The 19045-nt window shown below is 35.9% G+C and overlaps 1 protein-coding gene across 1 annotated transcript in view; it reads left to right on the top strand.

The window, feature by feature from the left end:
- LOC136040663 (multiple epidermal growth factor-like domains protein 8) overlaps positions 1 to 19045 on the top strand; it is a gene marked incomplete in the record, with an annotated part of 168217 nt that overhangs the window by 86862 nt on the left and 62310 nt on the right. Inside the window, 5 exon segments of the mRNA XM_065724950.1 lie at positions 1 to 186; positions 3226 to 3405; positions 5954 to 6134; positions 12793 to 12974; positions 16464 to 16608. Of these exon segments, the coding sequence (XP_065581022.1) occupies positions 1 to 186; positions 3226 to 3405; positions 5954 to 6134; positions 12793 to 12974; positions 16464 to 16608 (874 nt within the window).

Below are 19045 nucleotides of genomic sequence, written 5' to 3'. Positions count from 1 at the left end.
GACTTGTTTGATCCGTTAAAGCTTAGTCCAAAGATGTCCCATTGGCGTTATGTCTTACCACGTTTTGGTCACTCACTAGTGCCTGATCATAAAGGAAATTTGTGGCTATTTGGGGGTCAATCTCTAACGAGAGGTTTCTTGAATGATGTCAGAGAATTTGATACGAAAACTGAATCCTGGTTACAGGTGAGTCATTTCTTTAATAAGTAGATTCATGTATGATTAGCAACCCAAAAAAGAATTGTCTATTCTCTAGGGCTTTATTATCTCTCCAAAAAAAAAAATTCAGAGGCAACGCTACAGTGTTGCCTATAGTAAAGGTCATACGGCTCCAATGTCTTTTTTTTTCCAGAGGCACTTCATATGGAAGAGGTCGTATAAACTTCAAACGAGGCTCATTCGACGGGAAATTGGGAGTTCTAGTGCCCTTTTTAAGAGTCAAAAGTGATTGAAGGGCAACTAGCCCCCCATGCCCTTTTTCCCCAAACCCATCTGATAAAATTTTGAGATAACGGTTTTGTTAATTTAGTTCAAAAATCAGACAATAAAAACTCCGGGATCGACACAAACCCACAAAGCCCGGGGGCAAGTGTTTTAAGTTATGCCGTGGGGGCATATAAGGTTTTTATGTAAGAAGAGGTCGTATAAACTTCAGAGATGTCTCATTTGATTGGAAACTTAAAGTTCTATTTACTTTTTTTCTGAGTCAAAAGGGTTTGGAGGGTATCTACCCCCCGACGATCATATAGCAAAACTTTGGGGTCAACATACCCCCCCCCCCCCCCCGAGCCCGGGGAAGGGCTGTAAGCTACGCCATGGGGGCATATCAAGTTTTTTGTGGAATTTATGGTCGTATTAACCTCGGAGGGGACTCAAATGATCAGAAATGGAAAGTTCTAAGTCTCTTTTAGGAGTCAAAAGTGATCAGATGGTAACTAGCACCCCTCCCCCGCTTACCCTCTTTTCCCCAAATGCGCCCGATCGAATTTTTTTATATAAACATTTTGTTCAAATTAGACCAAAGATTATATAAGGAAGTCTCAAGGGATAACACAGCCCATCAGAACCTGGGGGCAAGTGTCGTAAATTATGCCCCGGGGGCATATAAGGTTCTTCTGGAAGGGATAGTAGTATAAACTTCAGTTGGGTTCTAGTACCCTTTTAAAGAGTCAAAAGTGATCGTAGGGCAACTAGGCCCCCCCTCAAGGCCCCTTTTTACCCAAAAGGCTTCTGATTAAAACTTTGAAATAGTAATTTTGTTCAAAGTAGTCTAAAGATCAAATAACAAAAACTCAGGGGTCAACACAACCTCCCAGAGTCTGGGGGAAGTGTTGTAAGTTATGCCCCGGGGGCCAATTAGCTTTTATATAAAGGATGGTCGTATAAACTTCAGAGAGGGCTCATTTGAATGGAAATTCAAAGCTCTAGTTCACTTTTTAAGACTCAAGAGATCGGAGGGCAACTAGTCCCCCACGCCCTTTTTCCCCAAGCCCATCCGATACAAATTTCGAGATAGCCATTTTTTAATAGTTCAAAGCTCAGATAACAAAACGCCGGTGTTAACACAACCCCCAGAGCCCGAGGGCAGAGTTTTAAGTTATGTCCATGGGACATAAATGGTTCTTGTGAAAGGGATAAATAAACTTCAGAGAGGGCTCATTTCATTGGAAACTTAAAGTTATAATTACCTTTTTAAGAGTCAAAAGCAAAGGGAGGGCATCAACACCCTCCCCCCTCACACACACTCTGTTTTCCCTAAACATATTCAATCAAAATTTTGAGATAGCCATTGTTTTAAATGGTCCAACAATCAGATAACAAAAACTTCAAAGTCAGTTTACTTTTTGAGATAGCCATTGTTTTAAATAGTCCATACTATTTATATATATATATATATATATATATATATATATATATATATATATATATATATATATATACTTACATCAAAATATGAGAATTAACACTAATAATGTTTTGAAAGAACTTTTTTAAAAACAGCCCTATCATCCCTACTTCAACGAATTTCAACCAGGACTGATAAATAGAATGAAGTGAGATGATAAATTCATTCAAACAAAACAACAAAATGATTAAGTGCAAATTTTCAAAGCTAACCTTGCGTTTTTGGCATTCTGCCTCAAAGGTCTTTTTGAAACTGGATCAATACTATTATAAATTGGTTTACTAAAATATTTTGTTACAAAAAGACAGTTACAAAAAGACCTTTGCGGTATGATTGTTGGTATTTTTGAGTTTAAGTTATTGTAGGTTTCTATTTCTTCTGATCTTAAATTTAATATGGCCTTTACTTTTTTTTAAAAAAAAACCTCTTTTTCGGTTTTTTTTTCATCAATATAAAGAAAAGAGGTAAACAGACACAATTGATACCTAAACGATCTTCTCCTTAGAGAGGGGAAAAACGGGTCTAAAGCATGGTCTGACTAAATCTTTTAGAGGGGATGTGGCCCTTTTGGTCAATTACAGGGAAGAATTCCCTTTCTCTGTGTGTTGTTGCTTACATTGCCAATTCAAAGTTATCTTGAAACCTTCATTTTTTAATATAACAAATAAATAAAAAAAGCTTTTGCACTGGAGAAAAACTAATAAGGGTTTGTAACTGCGTGAAGCTCCACTTAATGTAGGTACTTGCTTTTGGGAATTGGTCTTCTAAAAATATCCTAATATTTGTTTTTATCGTGTAACATCTATTAAATAAAATAAAAAAGAAACAAGTGGCAGGAAAATGAATTTGAAAGGAGATGAAGATGGCTTAAGGTATGCTGTATATAGAATATACTGCAAAAAACAGAGAATAATCTGAAAACAAATAAGAAAACGAGAAAAGTTTTCAATGAAGGCAGGGAAAAAATAAAAATATATAGAGTCAGTCACGATTTCATATGCTTAAAATTTGTCATGGGAAAGTAATCTGCAGAAGAAGCAAGAAAAAAAGAAGGAAAAACATCAATTTAAGGGAAACAAGACATACTAGAAAAATAAAACTGTGCAAGCTGCTCAGAACCGTTGCGAGCCAAGAGTGGATCCCCAGGGAATACTTGTTTGTCCCTAAGTGGCAAAACTTGTTCGTATTTAAGGATGTATCTACTGTATTTTATGGTAAAGAAGTCTCTCCTCTAAATTTTAATTTATCCATCCCAGCATATTTTATTCTTTTCGTTCCAACAAAAGTTTAAATTTGCACCAATTATTATTACTTTGTAGGTTACGATTAATGTTGACCCTGGCAGTGCAGCAGCTTCGCCAAGAGGGAGAGCTTTCCATGGTGCCTCATTTGTGACCAGTCAAAAGAGTATATACATCTATGGAGGCTTAGCTGGATCGGATTATTTAGGTGACTTTTGGAGGTTTGAAGTAATGTCAAGGAAGTGGATTAATATAACAGTAAGTAATGATTCTGCTTAATACTTGTATATTGTGGTGCTCAAAAGCAAAAAATATATCTAGGATTTATATTTATTTCTTTTCCCAAATTTCAGTTATTACGTTCCTGTACCTCTGGCTCTGCGCTTCATAAAACTGTTATAGTTATGCAAAAACGACAAAACTAAGGGGTCTCCAATACGGAAAGACCAATGTCCATATGAGCCGAATTGAATTAAAAAGTTTACAATAAAATTATATTTTAATTTATCCACAGTTTCTCAATCAATCTGTTTCCCTAAAAACAATGTGTTTGACCTCGACAACTGCAAGTTGGCTCTGCTTTTTTTTTCTGTTTAACTCAGTCCGTGAAAATCGTCCATTTCACTGCAGAAATGGCACTTCTCAACTGGAGTATTATATTAAGGGTAAATTTTCTACAGTCTTTTGGGAAAAGTTTCTGGATAAGGAAAATACTGGGCCAGGAAGTGGACTGTCTTTAAATCAAAGAATGAAGGTATATGTCGGATTTAACGTCACTAATGTATATACTAATTTCTTGTTTTAATATTATAAAATAATACCATTTCAACCATTAATATTGTGGTGTCGCAACGTTTTTATATATTGTTTAATAGCTCATCAACACAATGCTTATTCATATTACGACTGGTCACCGAAGATAATTCTGTTTGAAAGTAATTAGGACATAAAAATGAAACGCTTTTAGCCATCTGGACTCATCTTAGGTGTATTTATATCTAGAAACAGTGGTTTTCAATCATTTTTGGTTGTTTCAAATTATAAAGTGATTAGGACAGTATCACATTTTCATCAGTTTTCGCACGTTGAATGTTAAAATATGAATAAACAAAACTAACTGGTTAAATGTGACTTCACTTTTTGTCATAACTACACATCACTACTCCTTCAAAAGAAAGCTATACTACCCCAAGCTTTTGGTATCACATTAATTACCATATCTTCGCTGGTTCATCACCCACACTTCTTTTTTTAATTGGGAACCCAGTGTTGGTTCTAGCCCCTCTTGATTAGCATCCCGACCTCCCTGTATCACAACAATTTTCAGGCCAAATTTTAACAAAATTTTCAGTTATCATCAAAATTTGAGTAAAAAATATCAAAAAATTAAGATTAATTCATTTCGGTCTACATATTTTTGTACTGCCAACTATGTGATATACTTCATTTTAATAAACATAACATTTCAAAAATTACAAATTGATTATAACCGTTAGGTTATTTATTTAAAATTTTGCGTCTCTAAAATTTCTGCGCCCAGGGAAAGTGCCTCTGCCCACCTCCCTAGGACTGCTTCTGTTGGCACACAATACTACCAAAACTGCATAGCTATATATGAAGTCTTTTGTTTTCATTAAAAGGAGAATTCTAGATTTTTGCATATTTTTCAAGATATGTAAGGTCTAAGATTCTTTTCTATGCGTTCAATATTGTATCTATTCGTCCGTGGTAATCTAGTATGTATAATGCAATTTCTTTTTTTTCAACTCGAGAGTTATAGTCTATCCTTAAACTGAGCATGTTCAGTCGACAGAGTCAGCCTATTTCCCCATCTCTTGTTCCTGTTTCTGGCATACTTAGAGGTATCTGCTCTTCTCTAAATGTACTCTCAATATAGTTGATAGGCGCGCGAAACATGTGTTTTTCGTAAATCGGCATAAAAAGTTAAAAAATTGTTATATTTCTCATAGATCGGTTGTAACGTCCTAATTGTGACATAAAGAAACTTTCCTTATACAAACACCTGGTGAATTCAAAACGGTTTTTTAGTTTTCCTACCATCCTGTAAAAAAACACTTGTGTTGTTATATCAATACCTTTCGAATTCATGCTTCCTTTGTACAGTTCTGTCTTTTTTCATTCTCTTCCTCTATAAGGAGTTTTTTCGGTATTTGAACGGTTTCTAAAGAAATGAAAGACTCTTTATTTAAATCTAGGATTTTTTCTAAAATATAATTTAGGTTTTTAAACCAAGAAGTTTCAAAAAAATAATAAAAAAAAAACTAATTATACTTTAATTTATTTTGATTTGATTTTAATATTAAAATAATTTTAATATTTTGATTTACTTAGACAATTTTTTATCTTTCAATAACTCAAGGTAATAATACAATTTATTGAAAATAGGGGACTACGTTATAAACTAATTAAATCATAAAGAAGTGCTATTAAGTGTAAAAAGACATTAGAATTTGCATCATAGTTCGAAAATTTAATGTTTTAAATTTTATTTAAAACTCTATATTTTTGTTTTAATATAATTTTTTTAAACTAGATATTTCAACAAATAACAAAAAAACAAACAAATTATACCGTAATTTATTTTGATTTTATTTTGATAATTATATAACTTAATATTTTCATTTACTTAGACAATTTTTTTTTCTTTTAATAGTTAAAAGTTAGTAATAAAATTTATTGAATATAAGGGGCTATATTACAAACCAATTAAATCATATAAAAATGTTATCCATTCTGAATAGACATTAGAATTTGCAAATTTTATATTTAAAATTTTTATTTTCAGACAGGAGAAACATCTTCCCTGGCAGGTCACACAATGACCTTAGTGGAAGACATGGAAACGGAGTCTCTGGTCGTGATTGGTGGGTTCAATCCCAATCATGGATTAAATGATAAAGTATTTGAATTTAATGTCGAAAGACAAGTATGGGAGACACTTTCAACTAATGGAGTGCAACCAGTCGGTATGCTTTTTTTCTTTTTTCGCCTTATTAGTGTAGCGTCTTTAAAGTCTTTTTTTCTGCTTAAATTTGATGTTAATCGATCATTCCTTAAGAATAACCCGAAAAGAGTCCGATTACAAACACCAAGATTGAGCAATTGGTTAACTCCAAGATTCATATCCAGAATGTTCCAGTTAAATCATTTTCAATGGCAATTTTCATCAGCTTTAGCCGCCTGAGGTCAACACAGCTACGCATGCTCCTCCTCCAGTCCAATCTATTCAAGGCACCCTCCCAGCAAGTTCTCATTTCTTTTAAATCTTTATTTATGACGTCCTCGCATCCCATACGAGGACGACCTGCTTTCCGTTGTCCGGTAATCAGAATTCCGTGCGAATACTATGTTCTTTTCTAGAGTATAATTTTCTCGAGGGGTGCCACTCCTCAAGTGTGAAAAGTTGACTGCAAGATCCCAGTCTTGCAGGTACCCTGAAAAGGTCGAGGCAGCCCCTAGCAGAGGCTGTTGTCTATAGTTCCGGATCTTACGCCCTGCCGCAGTTGTCCTCCTATAGAAGATCATCCCACGATGATGTTCTGCATCACCATGCAATTTAACCAATTACTGGGAGAAGGTTTGTAACTCATGGGACGTGTAGACACGCCAGTGGGCCCTGTTGAGTGTACATTTAAGGGGCCTTCTTCCTCCTCTACCTGTATTTATGGCCCCGGACGAGGTTGCCCCAGTTTCTAGCATGGACCCCTGGCACATGACAGGCTTCTATATAGGGATTTTTGTTGTCACTTGTCTTGTAGCCGCAGCCAATTTCAGACAATTTGCTGTCTTTTCATATTGTATCCTTTTCAAAGATATTTGATTATTAAAGCAACTTCTAACGACGATATCTACTAAGTTTCTAACTTCTGGTTTTCTTTTTTAAGATTTTTGAATAGTTGTAATCTCTCGTTAAAATGTATACAAATATTTTTGCAATTACAAGCCGCCTGGCCCCGGTATTTGACACTCGGAAGGCTTCTGTATATAGACAGACTATCATTGTCGCTTCTCTTCTAAAAGTGATAATTCGCTGTCTTTTCATGCTGTTTTCTTTTCAAAGATATTTGATTATTAAAGCAAGTCCGATTTTTAAGAACGATTTCTACTAACCTTTAATCTTTAGGTTTTATTTTTTAAGGTTTTTGAATGTTTGCAATCCCTTGTTAAACATATACAAACATTTTGGCTATTACCAATGTTTTGCTCTTTACGGAATTTAATGTCTGTAAGCTCTTCGTATTAGCCGCCAAAGAGGAGAAAAACGTACCACACTTTGTTATTTTCAATCTCTGTGAAACTCCGGTCATTGGTGGTGATGTTTCTACTACACTAGCTGCAAAAGTGAACGAGATTTCTGGAAAGCTAGCTGGCGAATCGTGCGCCAATGTGAACTCTTCGGATGCTGAAAAAGTTAACATTCTTTCAACAGTGTAATGAAACACTCCTCCGGATGCTTGTATAGTTCATACCAGGATATCAAAACTAAGTTTTTGTCATATCAATCTCCTGAGCGCTACCTTCCGCTACCTACAATTCGCAAAGCGTAAAACCATCATATGCTACAGTGCTAAAAGATAGTCCACATAATATCAGTGATCGTCATGACCGTAAGCAGTCTATTGACAGCATATGTAAAGAAGCTTCAAATGATATTACGGATCTTAAGTGAGTGAATAACGACTGGAAAATTGTTGTGCGCTCCAAATCAGCAGCTAACAAAACAGTTCATAGTGTGAAAGCCGCTCAGCCATCTATAAGTGCATCTGTTAAGGAACCAGTCTTCGCAGCCGCCATTAAGCCCCCCATCCCTTTGCTTTTCTTACCTTTGGTAACTAATCCCAAACAGTACAAAGATAAGCCAGTTTGGTGCTTCCCGCACATTTAAAGTACAGTTTGAGACTCGTAGTGACCTTGAATTTTTCCTATGAAAATCAGTGCGCATTGGTTATGAACGTCTTTCTGTATAGGAATTCCTCTTCCTTCCCCGTCGATGGTTTAAGTGTCATGAGGTAGGTCATCCAGCAGTGAATTGCTAATTAGGTGCTATTTGTGGTCGATGTCGTTCTACCGATTACATATCTAACCGTTTAAACACGTGCACAGGTAGTATATTTTGCGTGTTATGCAAAGCTGTTGGCCACACCTGTTACATTGTGGAATTTCCAAATAATTGTCCAGTCAAGATTCAGATTAACTCTAAACAAGATCGTGTCAAAACATGATATGATTTGCTTACAAGAGCATCTTTTAAGTCAGTTAAGTCTTAGACTTTTGGATACCAGAGATGAATTCACTTGCTATGCCTCTACTGCAATGTAAAATAGCGCTGGTGGTTGATCGTCGGGCGGTCTTGTTACTTACGTGATTTCCACTTTACATTTGCTGCTTTCAGAATCCTGTGGTTATTTTCTTGCTGTTAAAAATGATGATATGTTTATCTATACTGTTTATTTGCCGATCTATCATCATAATGATATGTCTAAGCGCCTTTTTGCTCTTGCCTCTGAAAATTTATATAGAAGAATTTCGAGTATTATTTCAAGTAATTCTGTGTGTCTAATTGTTGGAAATTTTAACTGTAAACTAACTGCTCCGTCTGCCCTCTCCTCTCTGATTGGTGAAATATTCGATAATCATTTGTATGTTGGTGATAAAGACCACGATTTCACATTCATTCGCAGTTTCTTGTCCACATCCAATAAAGACCATGTTATCACTTCTCCCTCCTTAGACGTCTCTCAACCAAATGTTCTTTGTGAATATTTAATATCTGATTACCTGCCTGTATCGTTTTCTTTCTCACCAAATAAAAATTCTCAAATACCTACCAGTCACCCAAAAAGACCTAATCCATCGTATATACGTAATTGGACGTTAATCCACTTGGTACTGCATTGGGATAGTGTTTCTACTATCTTTTCCAAAGTTAAGGTATCGCTTATCCTGCTAATAAAGCTCTCACAGCTGCCCGCTCAGGAAAAATACATTCTCCTTGGTATTTATTGTGCAGAGATATGACATGCTTTACAATATGCAGAATCTTCTGCTGTTTTATTGAAGCGTCACCATCCAGGAACAGTTCCCAAGTGGCGTGAAAATCAAAGTCTTTCCCAGTCTTGTGATTCAGCAAAGGTTTGGGTACATCTATGGAATAAAGGTGACCGACTATGGTCCGGTCCTGGTCCGGTCCATGGTCCAGTCTACATCGCAACAAAGAAAAGTTTACCAAGCAACTCCAGAAACACCGCTGGAAAATCAGATAACAGTCAGCACAAAAGTCAAAGATGACCCTCATTTCTTTTGATCGACATTCCGTCCAAGGATCTCTAAAACCTCCCTTTCCGCTCTCGATGTTCCTCTGTCTGAGTGGTATTCTTTCTATGAGGCGGCATTATCTCCACCAGACCCCCAGCTTGAACACAAATCTGGGTTGCAGCGGTAGCTTGCAATCTAGTAAGGGACGATCACGTCCAATACTAAGAAATACGATTGCCCATAACTCATAAAAATAGTATCACAATAAGAAATACACTATAAAAACCACCTTGTCTGAAACCCCTATATAAGAAACTTACCATCCCTTGGCTTGAACCATCCCTTGGCTTGAACAACAATGAAAATATATTGGCTTTAAATTCGATAAAAGTGCGATACAACCACAATATTCTGCATATATGGCACCTTTTTTTTCTTTTTTTCTTTTTCTCAGATAGTGGGACACTGGAACATTCGTAGAGAGCTGTTTTATGCTCAGAAGCTTGATCAATTTTTGTATGAATTCTCTGACCCTGATTCTACAGTATCTGTAACGTCTGTGGCTAATGTTATTATGCGCCTTAAGCCAAAGCTGTCACGAGGCATAGATAGAATTCGCGTTCTACATGTCAAAAATGGTGGTCCTGCGCTTTTAGAATATCTCACGTTACTGATGCAGATGATTTTTACACAAGGCTTAGTTCTCTCAACATTCTGCGTGGGAGATCTTTCTCCCGTTCCAAAAAAAAACGAAAAACACACAATCAATGCACATCTTTCAGGCCCTTAACTGTATCAAACAGTTTATGCAAGCTTTATGAACAACAGTTCGTAAAAGAGCTGAAAAAAAAAAGTTAAACACCTCCACATCAATTTGGCTTTCAACATGGCATTGGATGTGCAGACGCCCTTGCAGTTGTTGCTAATGCTCTGCTTCTCGCTACTTGTATAGACAGTTCACACGCTTTGGCTAGTCATGATGTTCGCCACGCCTTGACTCCCTGATCCACCTGATCCTCCCTTATAAGAGTAGAAAAAGAGGAGTAAGTCCGGCTATCATCAAATCTAAAAGGGATATGTATGCCAAGCTACGAGTCCGTCTTAAAATCCCTCGTTTGGAAGACGAAATGGCAAGGCCACTGTAAGAACTGTACCATTTAAGAGAGGAGCCAGGCAAGGTGTAATTACCTTACTTGTTATTTCAATAACTATGTCCTCGAAGCTCAAGACCAGTATGAGATGCCTTGCTTTATTTCTGGCCTCAGTATTTCCTTAGTCACTTATGCTGATGACATTTTGTACATCAGCCGAACTTTGGACAAAATTCCTGAAACTTTCCGAAAACTGCAAGCAGAATACCCCAAATCTGGTCTTGAATTTAACGCTAAAAAGTCCGACGTAGTGCTATTTAACTGGGAAGGCCCACTTCCTTATGAAATTGTACTTGAAAATTCAAAGATCTGCCCTTCTGACCAAATCGTTTACTTTGGTATTCCCACTGAAAATACTATTACTCACACTCGTCATCTTCTAATAGAAGGCGTCAAAGTCTCATATCAGCTTCATATGGTTCCATAGTCTCTGCTAAGCTTCATTGCAGTTGCAGTTATCTCGCATCGTTTTACACCATTATTGCTCTCCTCCACATCCTCTATATTGCACCTTTTTGGAGGATTCTTACAAATGCTGATAACTTGAAAATCCGCTCCACTTTCTTCCATTTCGCAAAGTACCTACTGAGATATCCAATTTTGATACGCAATTCAAAGTTCGTCCATAGTCTTCACGTATCAGATCCCTCTATAGCTGTTGCTAAACTTATGGAGAAACACAATCAAAAGATTTCAAGACATGTAGCCGCTGGAACAGAGTGCAGCAGACTGGTACATGGTTAAGAAAAGCTGGGACTTAGAACATTTTTATTGATTCGTTTGGAATTGGTTGTTTAAGACTGATAACGTCAATAGTAGCTTCGTTGAAAGTTGCCAAAAAGGTCGTTGAGATTCAATTTGGAAATTGAGGATATTTTTCTGATAAAATGCGCGATATTTGGGCTTCATAGTTGAGGCACTAACAGACTTCAAAGTTTTCATAATCCGGGGAATTCTCAGTTTTTGAAATTTTGAAGCTTGCTAGCGCCTAGGTCAAAATAAGCCAGCACCCTAAAATCTATCGAAGAAATTCCTCTTGATTGTAGCTGTGACCCTATAAAACTTAAAGTGGATCTTGAACATTTTTTACTATAGGTAACTGAGGCTCGAAAGTGGCTTCCCACTGTCCTTTTGGCATAAGGAATTTGCCCCACAAGATTTTAGTGGAAATAAACACTTTCTTGCAGATGTCGAAGAACGGGTGTGCATGTTTGAATATCGTTATTTTCATGTCCCATTGACCGGAATACCTGTCATGAAATTTCTGAGGCGATTGGAGAACAGCTGCTCTACCTGCCTGTCTCCTGAAGATTTGGCGATGGAAGAGTAACTTTGTACTTTGTGTAATGGAAAGTCATTTTTAAAAAGGGTATTAGCTTGTTTTTACATTGAGTGTAGACTTTGGTAGTTTTGCAAGGAATTAGCACCTTTTTCTTCTTCTTTTTTTACGCCGCATCTGGCTTTAGCCCACTTTGGCACCGAATCACAGCTTAGCTCTTTTTGTACCGAGTCAGCCACAGCGTATTTTTGCACCAAATTTTCTGCGCACCAATTATGCATGTTGAAAATCCTTGTATGATGCCGGTTTAAGCAAGATGCAGCATGCTTACCTTTATGCTAAGTGGACTATGGTGTAGGGGTTTTAGAGGGGTTGGATGTCCAATTTGTTCCTCTAATAATATCTATGTAAATTTCTTGCATGCTTTCTATTTCAGCAAAATGTAACATGCCTATCTTTATAACTAAAACAACCTGAAAAATTAACCACCTGTATAAACTGGGGTTCTTGCCACTTGGACTACGTGAGTCATATACTCCTGGAGGCATGTTGCTTTGGATCTTTTGACCATTTTGAAGAAAGTGGCTAACTATTTCAATTTCAACGTAATTAGGGATAAGAGTGGTGCCCTAAGTACCTAACGAAAGGGACAAGGGATCTCCATTTTCCGGCCATTTCCTACCATTGAAAGGTGCCGTAGAAATTTCAATTGCCAATTGAAGTAGCGAGTAGGCTACCAAATATAGTTTGTTTTAAATTTATTTAAATTCTCGTATTTCGCTCTTAAAAATTCAGAGGTACAAGGCTTCTGAAAGTACTTATGATATCCAAGCAGTGATAGGCTCTTATTAGTGCTCCTATAAAGATTTAGATTTACATTATTCGGTCTTTTGGATTTTGAGGGAGTGATTTTTTGCTTTTAACATTTTCTTATTCCAGGGCTATATGGTCATACTGCTGTATATCATTCCCCTACTCGAAGCATCTACGTTTTTGGAGGCATTCTCTATAAGGTGGATAGAATGGTTAACTCGTCAAGTCTCTATGCTTTGCATTATCCAACCAAGAGATGGTCACTACTTACTACGGTACCTGAATTAAATCCTTCTGAGGCGAATGTTGTAAGTATCACCCTAGGGATCACTCCATTTTGAAATACTCTTTCGCCTATTTATTTTTTTCTATTTTCATGGTTGACTGAATATCCTATTAATCATGGTCACAGCGACGACTACAACCTAGCAAATGGCAAACTACCATCCATAATAGCTGAAATTTAAAATAAGTTTTTAAAAAATTGCAGTGAAAAATATTTCCCTATATACTTGTAACACTATTTTGGAACTAGTGACTTGCAGTAAGATTCAACTTAATGGTAATTTAAATTGTTGTATTGTGTAATTATCGTAAGTCTAATGGGTTTAGTGTGTGTTTATTTAACGGGTGTAAGTTTAATGACTGTAAATTATTGCAATGTGTAATTGTCGTAAGTTTAAAGGTAACTTCCTTCTCCACGACTTCCCACCCACGCAACTCTTCATGAGAAAGATGTAAGACCTTGAACTAAAGAGCAACTGGATAAGGCTACTGATAGTGAAAGAAATGGTGACTATTTGGAACCGATGTTCACAGGCCATCCTCTGAGCCAAAAGGAAAAAAATATATAGTATAACTGAAAAATCGGATTTTTAGAATATAATATTTCAGAAGAGGGCTCAACTGTGAATAATTTCATTTGTAAAATGAATTAATTGTAGGCTCTTACTAAAATCGGTTCTTTGATAATCGGATCGATGCTTTTTGGGATCTAAAATCAGCAGAGTAGTTAGATAATTTTGAGACCCTCATTCATCTAAAGTTCACACTGCAGCTTGCTAATTCCGGTACAGCAAAGATGTACCGGATTGAAATCTTTCAATTTGGTTCAAAGTAGAAGCATCAATTCACGAAAACGTAGGGGAGGGGACAAGTATGTTTTTCGATTTGTTAAAATGAACACACAAAAAAAGCTATTTTCCACAATCTAGCGTGAAGGCTTTTTCGATTTTCTTTTGCAATAAAAATGAAACTAAACGTTAAGGATAAATAATTTTTCAAAATCTAGGGGTGAGGGGGTAGCTTCCTTCCTATTGGAGTGACCCATCCGAGGGGTGGAACCTTCAGGAAATTTCGACCTTCAGTTTTCTTCGATTAGAGCTACCATGGATACTTTATGTCAGATGTAAGTGTTTCATTCTTATGACTTTACATTTTTGGCTCTTAGTAAAGGGGGTCTAGAGGTAGTGCATCAATGAATATTTGCTCCCTGTTTTCTTCCATCTACATTACTGTCATTACTTTTCTCAGAGAAGTGGTTTGTGCAAGTAATGATCCCACCGTTACCCATTCTATTTACTATTGTATTATCTATCTTACTTTATTGACTTTTCTGAACACCGAAATTTGCAACTAACTCGTGGTTTTGGGTAACTGTTTGGTAACCGAGATTTGTAAGTTGTTACCCTAACTTTGGATCCATAGAGGCCTCTCTATGAATCGGAAATATCCAAACAAATCTATATTCTTAGTCGGGGAAATTAGAGGGAGTATATTTACAAAAATTACTACCCACAATTAGTTTATGCCTTTTGATGTTTCTTCTCAAAATTGTCTTATATGTATGTTAGGGGCAGTTTTAAAAAAAGTAATATTTAGTACCATCTTCTTGTGTATATGTATAGTAAATAATACCGCTTTTTCCAGCTCCAGAAATCAACATCCTGTTCAGGTAAAGTCTTGAATAGAGCTGTTTTGCCAAATACAAGACTAATATGGGGAATATGGTCTCTGGTTTTGATAAAGGTTTCAACGGTGGTGTCAATTCACAGAAATTTAAGGGGGGGGGTCGCATTTTTAGTTTCAATGGGTGTGGTAAAAAAATTAGTCGTTTTTTTAACTTGTTCAATGAAATCACGAAAAAGGCATATCTTGTTGAAAAACTCTTCATAAATGTATTTTTTAAAATTTATGGGAAAAGAGGAAATCTAGGAGGTGCATACCTCCCCTCCCTCCCCAGCCTAATAGACGCCACTGGGTATTTATCTCACGTCTTTTTCGACGGAATAACTTAAATTAGGTATTCTTTTCCCAGGCCCATTTGAACGTTTATTTGTTTATCTCATGTCTTCTTTTAATGATGAAATGATACTTTTTTTTTCAAACAGTTCGTGGCAAGGAGTGAATCGGCTCAATAGTAACTGAAACTCTAAAAAACGCAATTGTGATATCAATACATAAATCAAAAGAACCACCTTATTATGCTGATTCGAAATATATAAGAGCAATCACGTTTAGTGTTACCTATGAAAAGTTAAGAGCCTGAGAAAATTTGCTGGATTTTAAATAGGGTGGAAACATCACCTAAAATTCAAAGAATCTTGATGAAAATCATACCGTCAGATTCAGCGTACCTGAGAACCCTACTGTAGAAGTTTCAGTTTCCAATTTACAAAAATGAGGAATTTTTTTATTTTTACCAGTAGACAGATCATGGACCTGTGTTTTTTTTTCAGGGGTGGTCGTATTGATATAATGTTCCTAGAAAATTAAGAGAGGGCGTATTCGAATTCAAGTTAAAAGTTCTAGTGCCCTATTCAAGCGACCTTTTTAAGAGGTGACTAGAAATAGTGATAAATTGCTAGGGGTGGCCACCCTGGTAACAGCCAATGATAATTGGGTTGATAAACCTAGTACAGTTTTTTTTATGGATAATATACCCGGTTCAAAATAATTAGCCAAATATATGTGAGAAATGGGAAAAATAAATTTAGTAAGTTTGTCTATTCTGAAATCCTTGCCTAGAAGGCAAGACCTCTAATTATAATTATTTTTATTAATACACGTATCCTATTACTTAACTGCTCTCGTAAAACGGTTGTTTCTGTTTTGTGAATGAATGGTAAATAAATTAAAATCTGCTTAACATGTCTACGTAAACTTGAATATGCTGTTTCGTGACCAGTTTTATGAAGTTGCTGTTGTGTTCATTTATTTTTGGATAGGGGATGGGATTGTATTTACTAACAATGCAATATTATTTTATCATTTTATATTATTATTTATCATCGTATTTTTCGAATTAAACAAAACTACATTATATTCATAGCTTGACTAGGCATTTTTTGCTTCCTATCTTTGTACCGTTTTGGTGTCAAGTTCTTGATTAAATTAGTAAAAGTCCAATATTAATGAAAAATTACCAAAAAAGTCAAGATATCAGATATTGATTCTAATTACAAAAAATAGCGTATCAGCTATTGGCATCTAAAAACAAGGTTTTGAGTGTAACTGAAGATAGTTTGACTTACACTTTACATACTCTAGAAATATGTACCATTCTGAAATACGCTCTGGAGATTCCGAAAATTCAGAATTTAATTTAAGCAATAATGTATTCTAGTTTCTAAATTGCCTCAAAGTATTTCTAATGTGAAAACACCTACTGGAACACTGTAAAAATTATTAAAAACTTAATTTTCTGCTCAGCAAAACTGTGCGCACCGTTGGCAGGTATGCGACAGTACCGACAAATGGTCCATCCCCTCAGTCTTAAATGTCTTTTATTTTTACAGCCTGCTCCCAGATATTTGCATTCTGCTGCAACCACAGATTCCTACATGATTGTGGCTGGAGGATTTACTGATCCTTATTCAGTAACTGACACCTTACTTGCCTATGTCTACTCCTGTAATTATTGGATGCCACTATCACTAAAAGGTATTTTTTAAATGAATTTTTGACAAGATAAATTACATTAAAATATTATTTACCATCCAGAACTTGAAAGGTATGTTATTAAAGAATTAGTGGTAACGAACTGTGATTAAAAAGCGACTCGAGTTAATTGTAACCGAAACTCCAAAAAATAAATACGTTATTTTCTATGGAAAATCTGGCATTTTTTCCACAAGAAAGATCACGCATGTTTGTACCAGTCTGTATTTATTTTATTTTTATCCCCAGGGGCCATCGTGTCGAACCGATAGTCCTAGAAGATTGAGAGATAGTTCATTCAAATGGAAATTAAGGGATCTAGGTATCTTATTGGTGATCAGAAAGTTGGCGCCACGAGAAAGTAGTTTTTTTCTGCTATTCTGTGGTGTAAAACTGGGATTTGCCCCAAAGAGGATCAAGTTGGTATTGATTGAGGATTCTGAAATAGTAAATAAATTTAAAAGTATTATAAATTACATTTCGATCTTGCCAGTTGCAGAAAAAGTAATGCCGCACCGTGGTGGTTTTGTCCATACAAGATAAATGGTTAATGTGGTTATTTATCTTAATGCTTCATTTAACTAAATTAATTCACTTGATTTTCCCGGAAATTATGTTTAGTGATGTATAATTGCGCATGAGCTATTATGAAGAGGGGCGGTGGGTCATTATGTAGGCGAGGGGGGATAAATACCTAAAATGCTCAATTCAATGCCCAAATGTCTAGCTTTTAATGGATAATATAGAACTTAGATAGGAATCAATGTCTCATCTCCATTCATTTAGATTAAGCCTGAATAAGGGTAGTGCGGGGTGATGCCTCCCTTCATATTGCAAAAACGCGTTCTTACATTTTGTACTAAGATTCATTTGACTAAACCAATTTGCCTGTTATTTCATAAGATTATATGCACTGATTTACATGTACAAGCTATCTATTATGAAGTGTATGGTGGGGGGGGGGGGGTTATTTCATTGACCGAAGGGTGGCAGACGCCGTAAAGAGTGCATTTCAAAGTCCCAGTATCTTAGTTTTCATTGAGCTTTCAGATAAATATAGAATCAGGTTTGGTGAAGGGAGGGGGGATAGGAATCAATATGTAATCCCTCTTGATTCCTGGGAATCTTTTTCGTCAACGCATTTATTATGCATACGGGGGGGGGGAGTGCACCACTTCATTGCGACAATCTGTTTTTATGTAATACGGAATAGTAGATTCATATGCCTACCGTCACTTAGGAGGAAAAGGTAAGGTGCGGAGGCAAGAGTGCTGTTGTAGAGGTCACGATGGCTTCTGCCACGTACAAGACCAAAAGCCACGAACAATTTCCATTAGTATGAATGATTTTATTCATCTCCGTCCACCAGAAATTCTCTAGAAACGATATTACTAAGAACTTATCAAAAAAATGTCGAAATGTTTATCGAAAATTTAGACAAAACTTTCAAATTTTTGGTCCAAATTTTCAATTACAGTCCGACATTTTAATTCTTAAGCAGAAAAACAGAAAAAGCGAAACGCAACCCAAAAATTTACATTAAAAATATATACAATTTAACAATAAGAACGTTGGGGTTTATGAGTCTGGTAGCCCACAATGTATCTTGGTTAGGCCTGGGCATGATTTGGATAAGACAAGATTGATTCACAATGAAATATACATACAATAATACGCTATACTAATCCCCTCAAAGGTTATAAGCTTAAACACACTTTTTCCTGATCAATTTGAAAAATCGCCTTTCACTATTTGATCCAGTCTCATCTTTCTTACTGTTCAATAATATGAATGTCTACTTTTCTTTGTCTTTTAAAACCGCTCTCTAAGGTTTACAATAAAGCTAGAAACCTGATTATTATTTTAATTTTTCTTAGCTTTGGTGTGACCTCCGACAGTCCCTAAGTATTCCGCCGTCCTTTACCTTTGATCGAAATGATTATCATCTTCAGATTACAAAAAAAAATCATGTTGAAAATCCTTTTACTCCTTCTGTAAGGTCAGGTTTCAACCCTGTAATGGTGAGTCTTGGTGTGTGCGATATGATGCCTGAGTCAGATGGAATGTGCCACTCTCTTAGGTTGTGCAATGAAATTGTTAAGATTTTTTTGGCTTCTTATAAGCTATTTCTTTTTTTTCGTTTTTCTTTTTTTTTTGGTCAGAAATAAATTTTTTTTCGTTTCTCTTATTTGCTAAGGATTTATCAGAGTTTATTTAAACTATTTAATTTTAATTTTTCTATTCAACATATTTTTTTTCTCTCTGTAAGTGACTACAACCCTCTGTAGGTAATTACAATTACTTTTGCATTTTATCTTTCAAACGGGTCATTAGTTCTAGATGTTGTGACCAGTTCAGTGTTTTTTTTTTTTTTTTTTTTTTTTTTTCTAATTTGACAATCACTATTTCTATAAGTTATATATTAACTTATATTACCGTC

The sequence above is a fragment of the Artemia franciscana genome, chromosome 21, assembly GCF_032884065.1.
Source record: "Artemia franciscana chromosome 21, ASM3288406v1, whole genome shotgun sequence".
NCBI classification, from domain to species: Eukaryota; Metazoa; Arthropoda; class Branchiopoda; order Anostraca; family Artemiidae; genus Artemia; species Artemia franciscana.
This window is presented reverse-complemented; position numbering and strand designations above follow the sequence as displayed.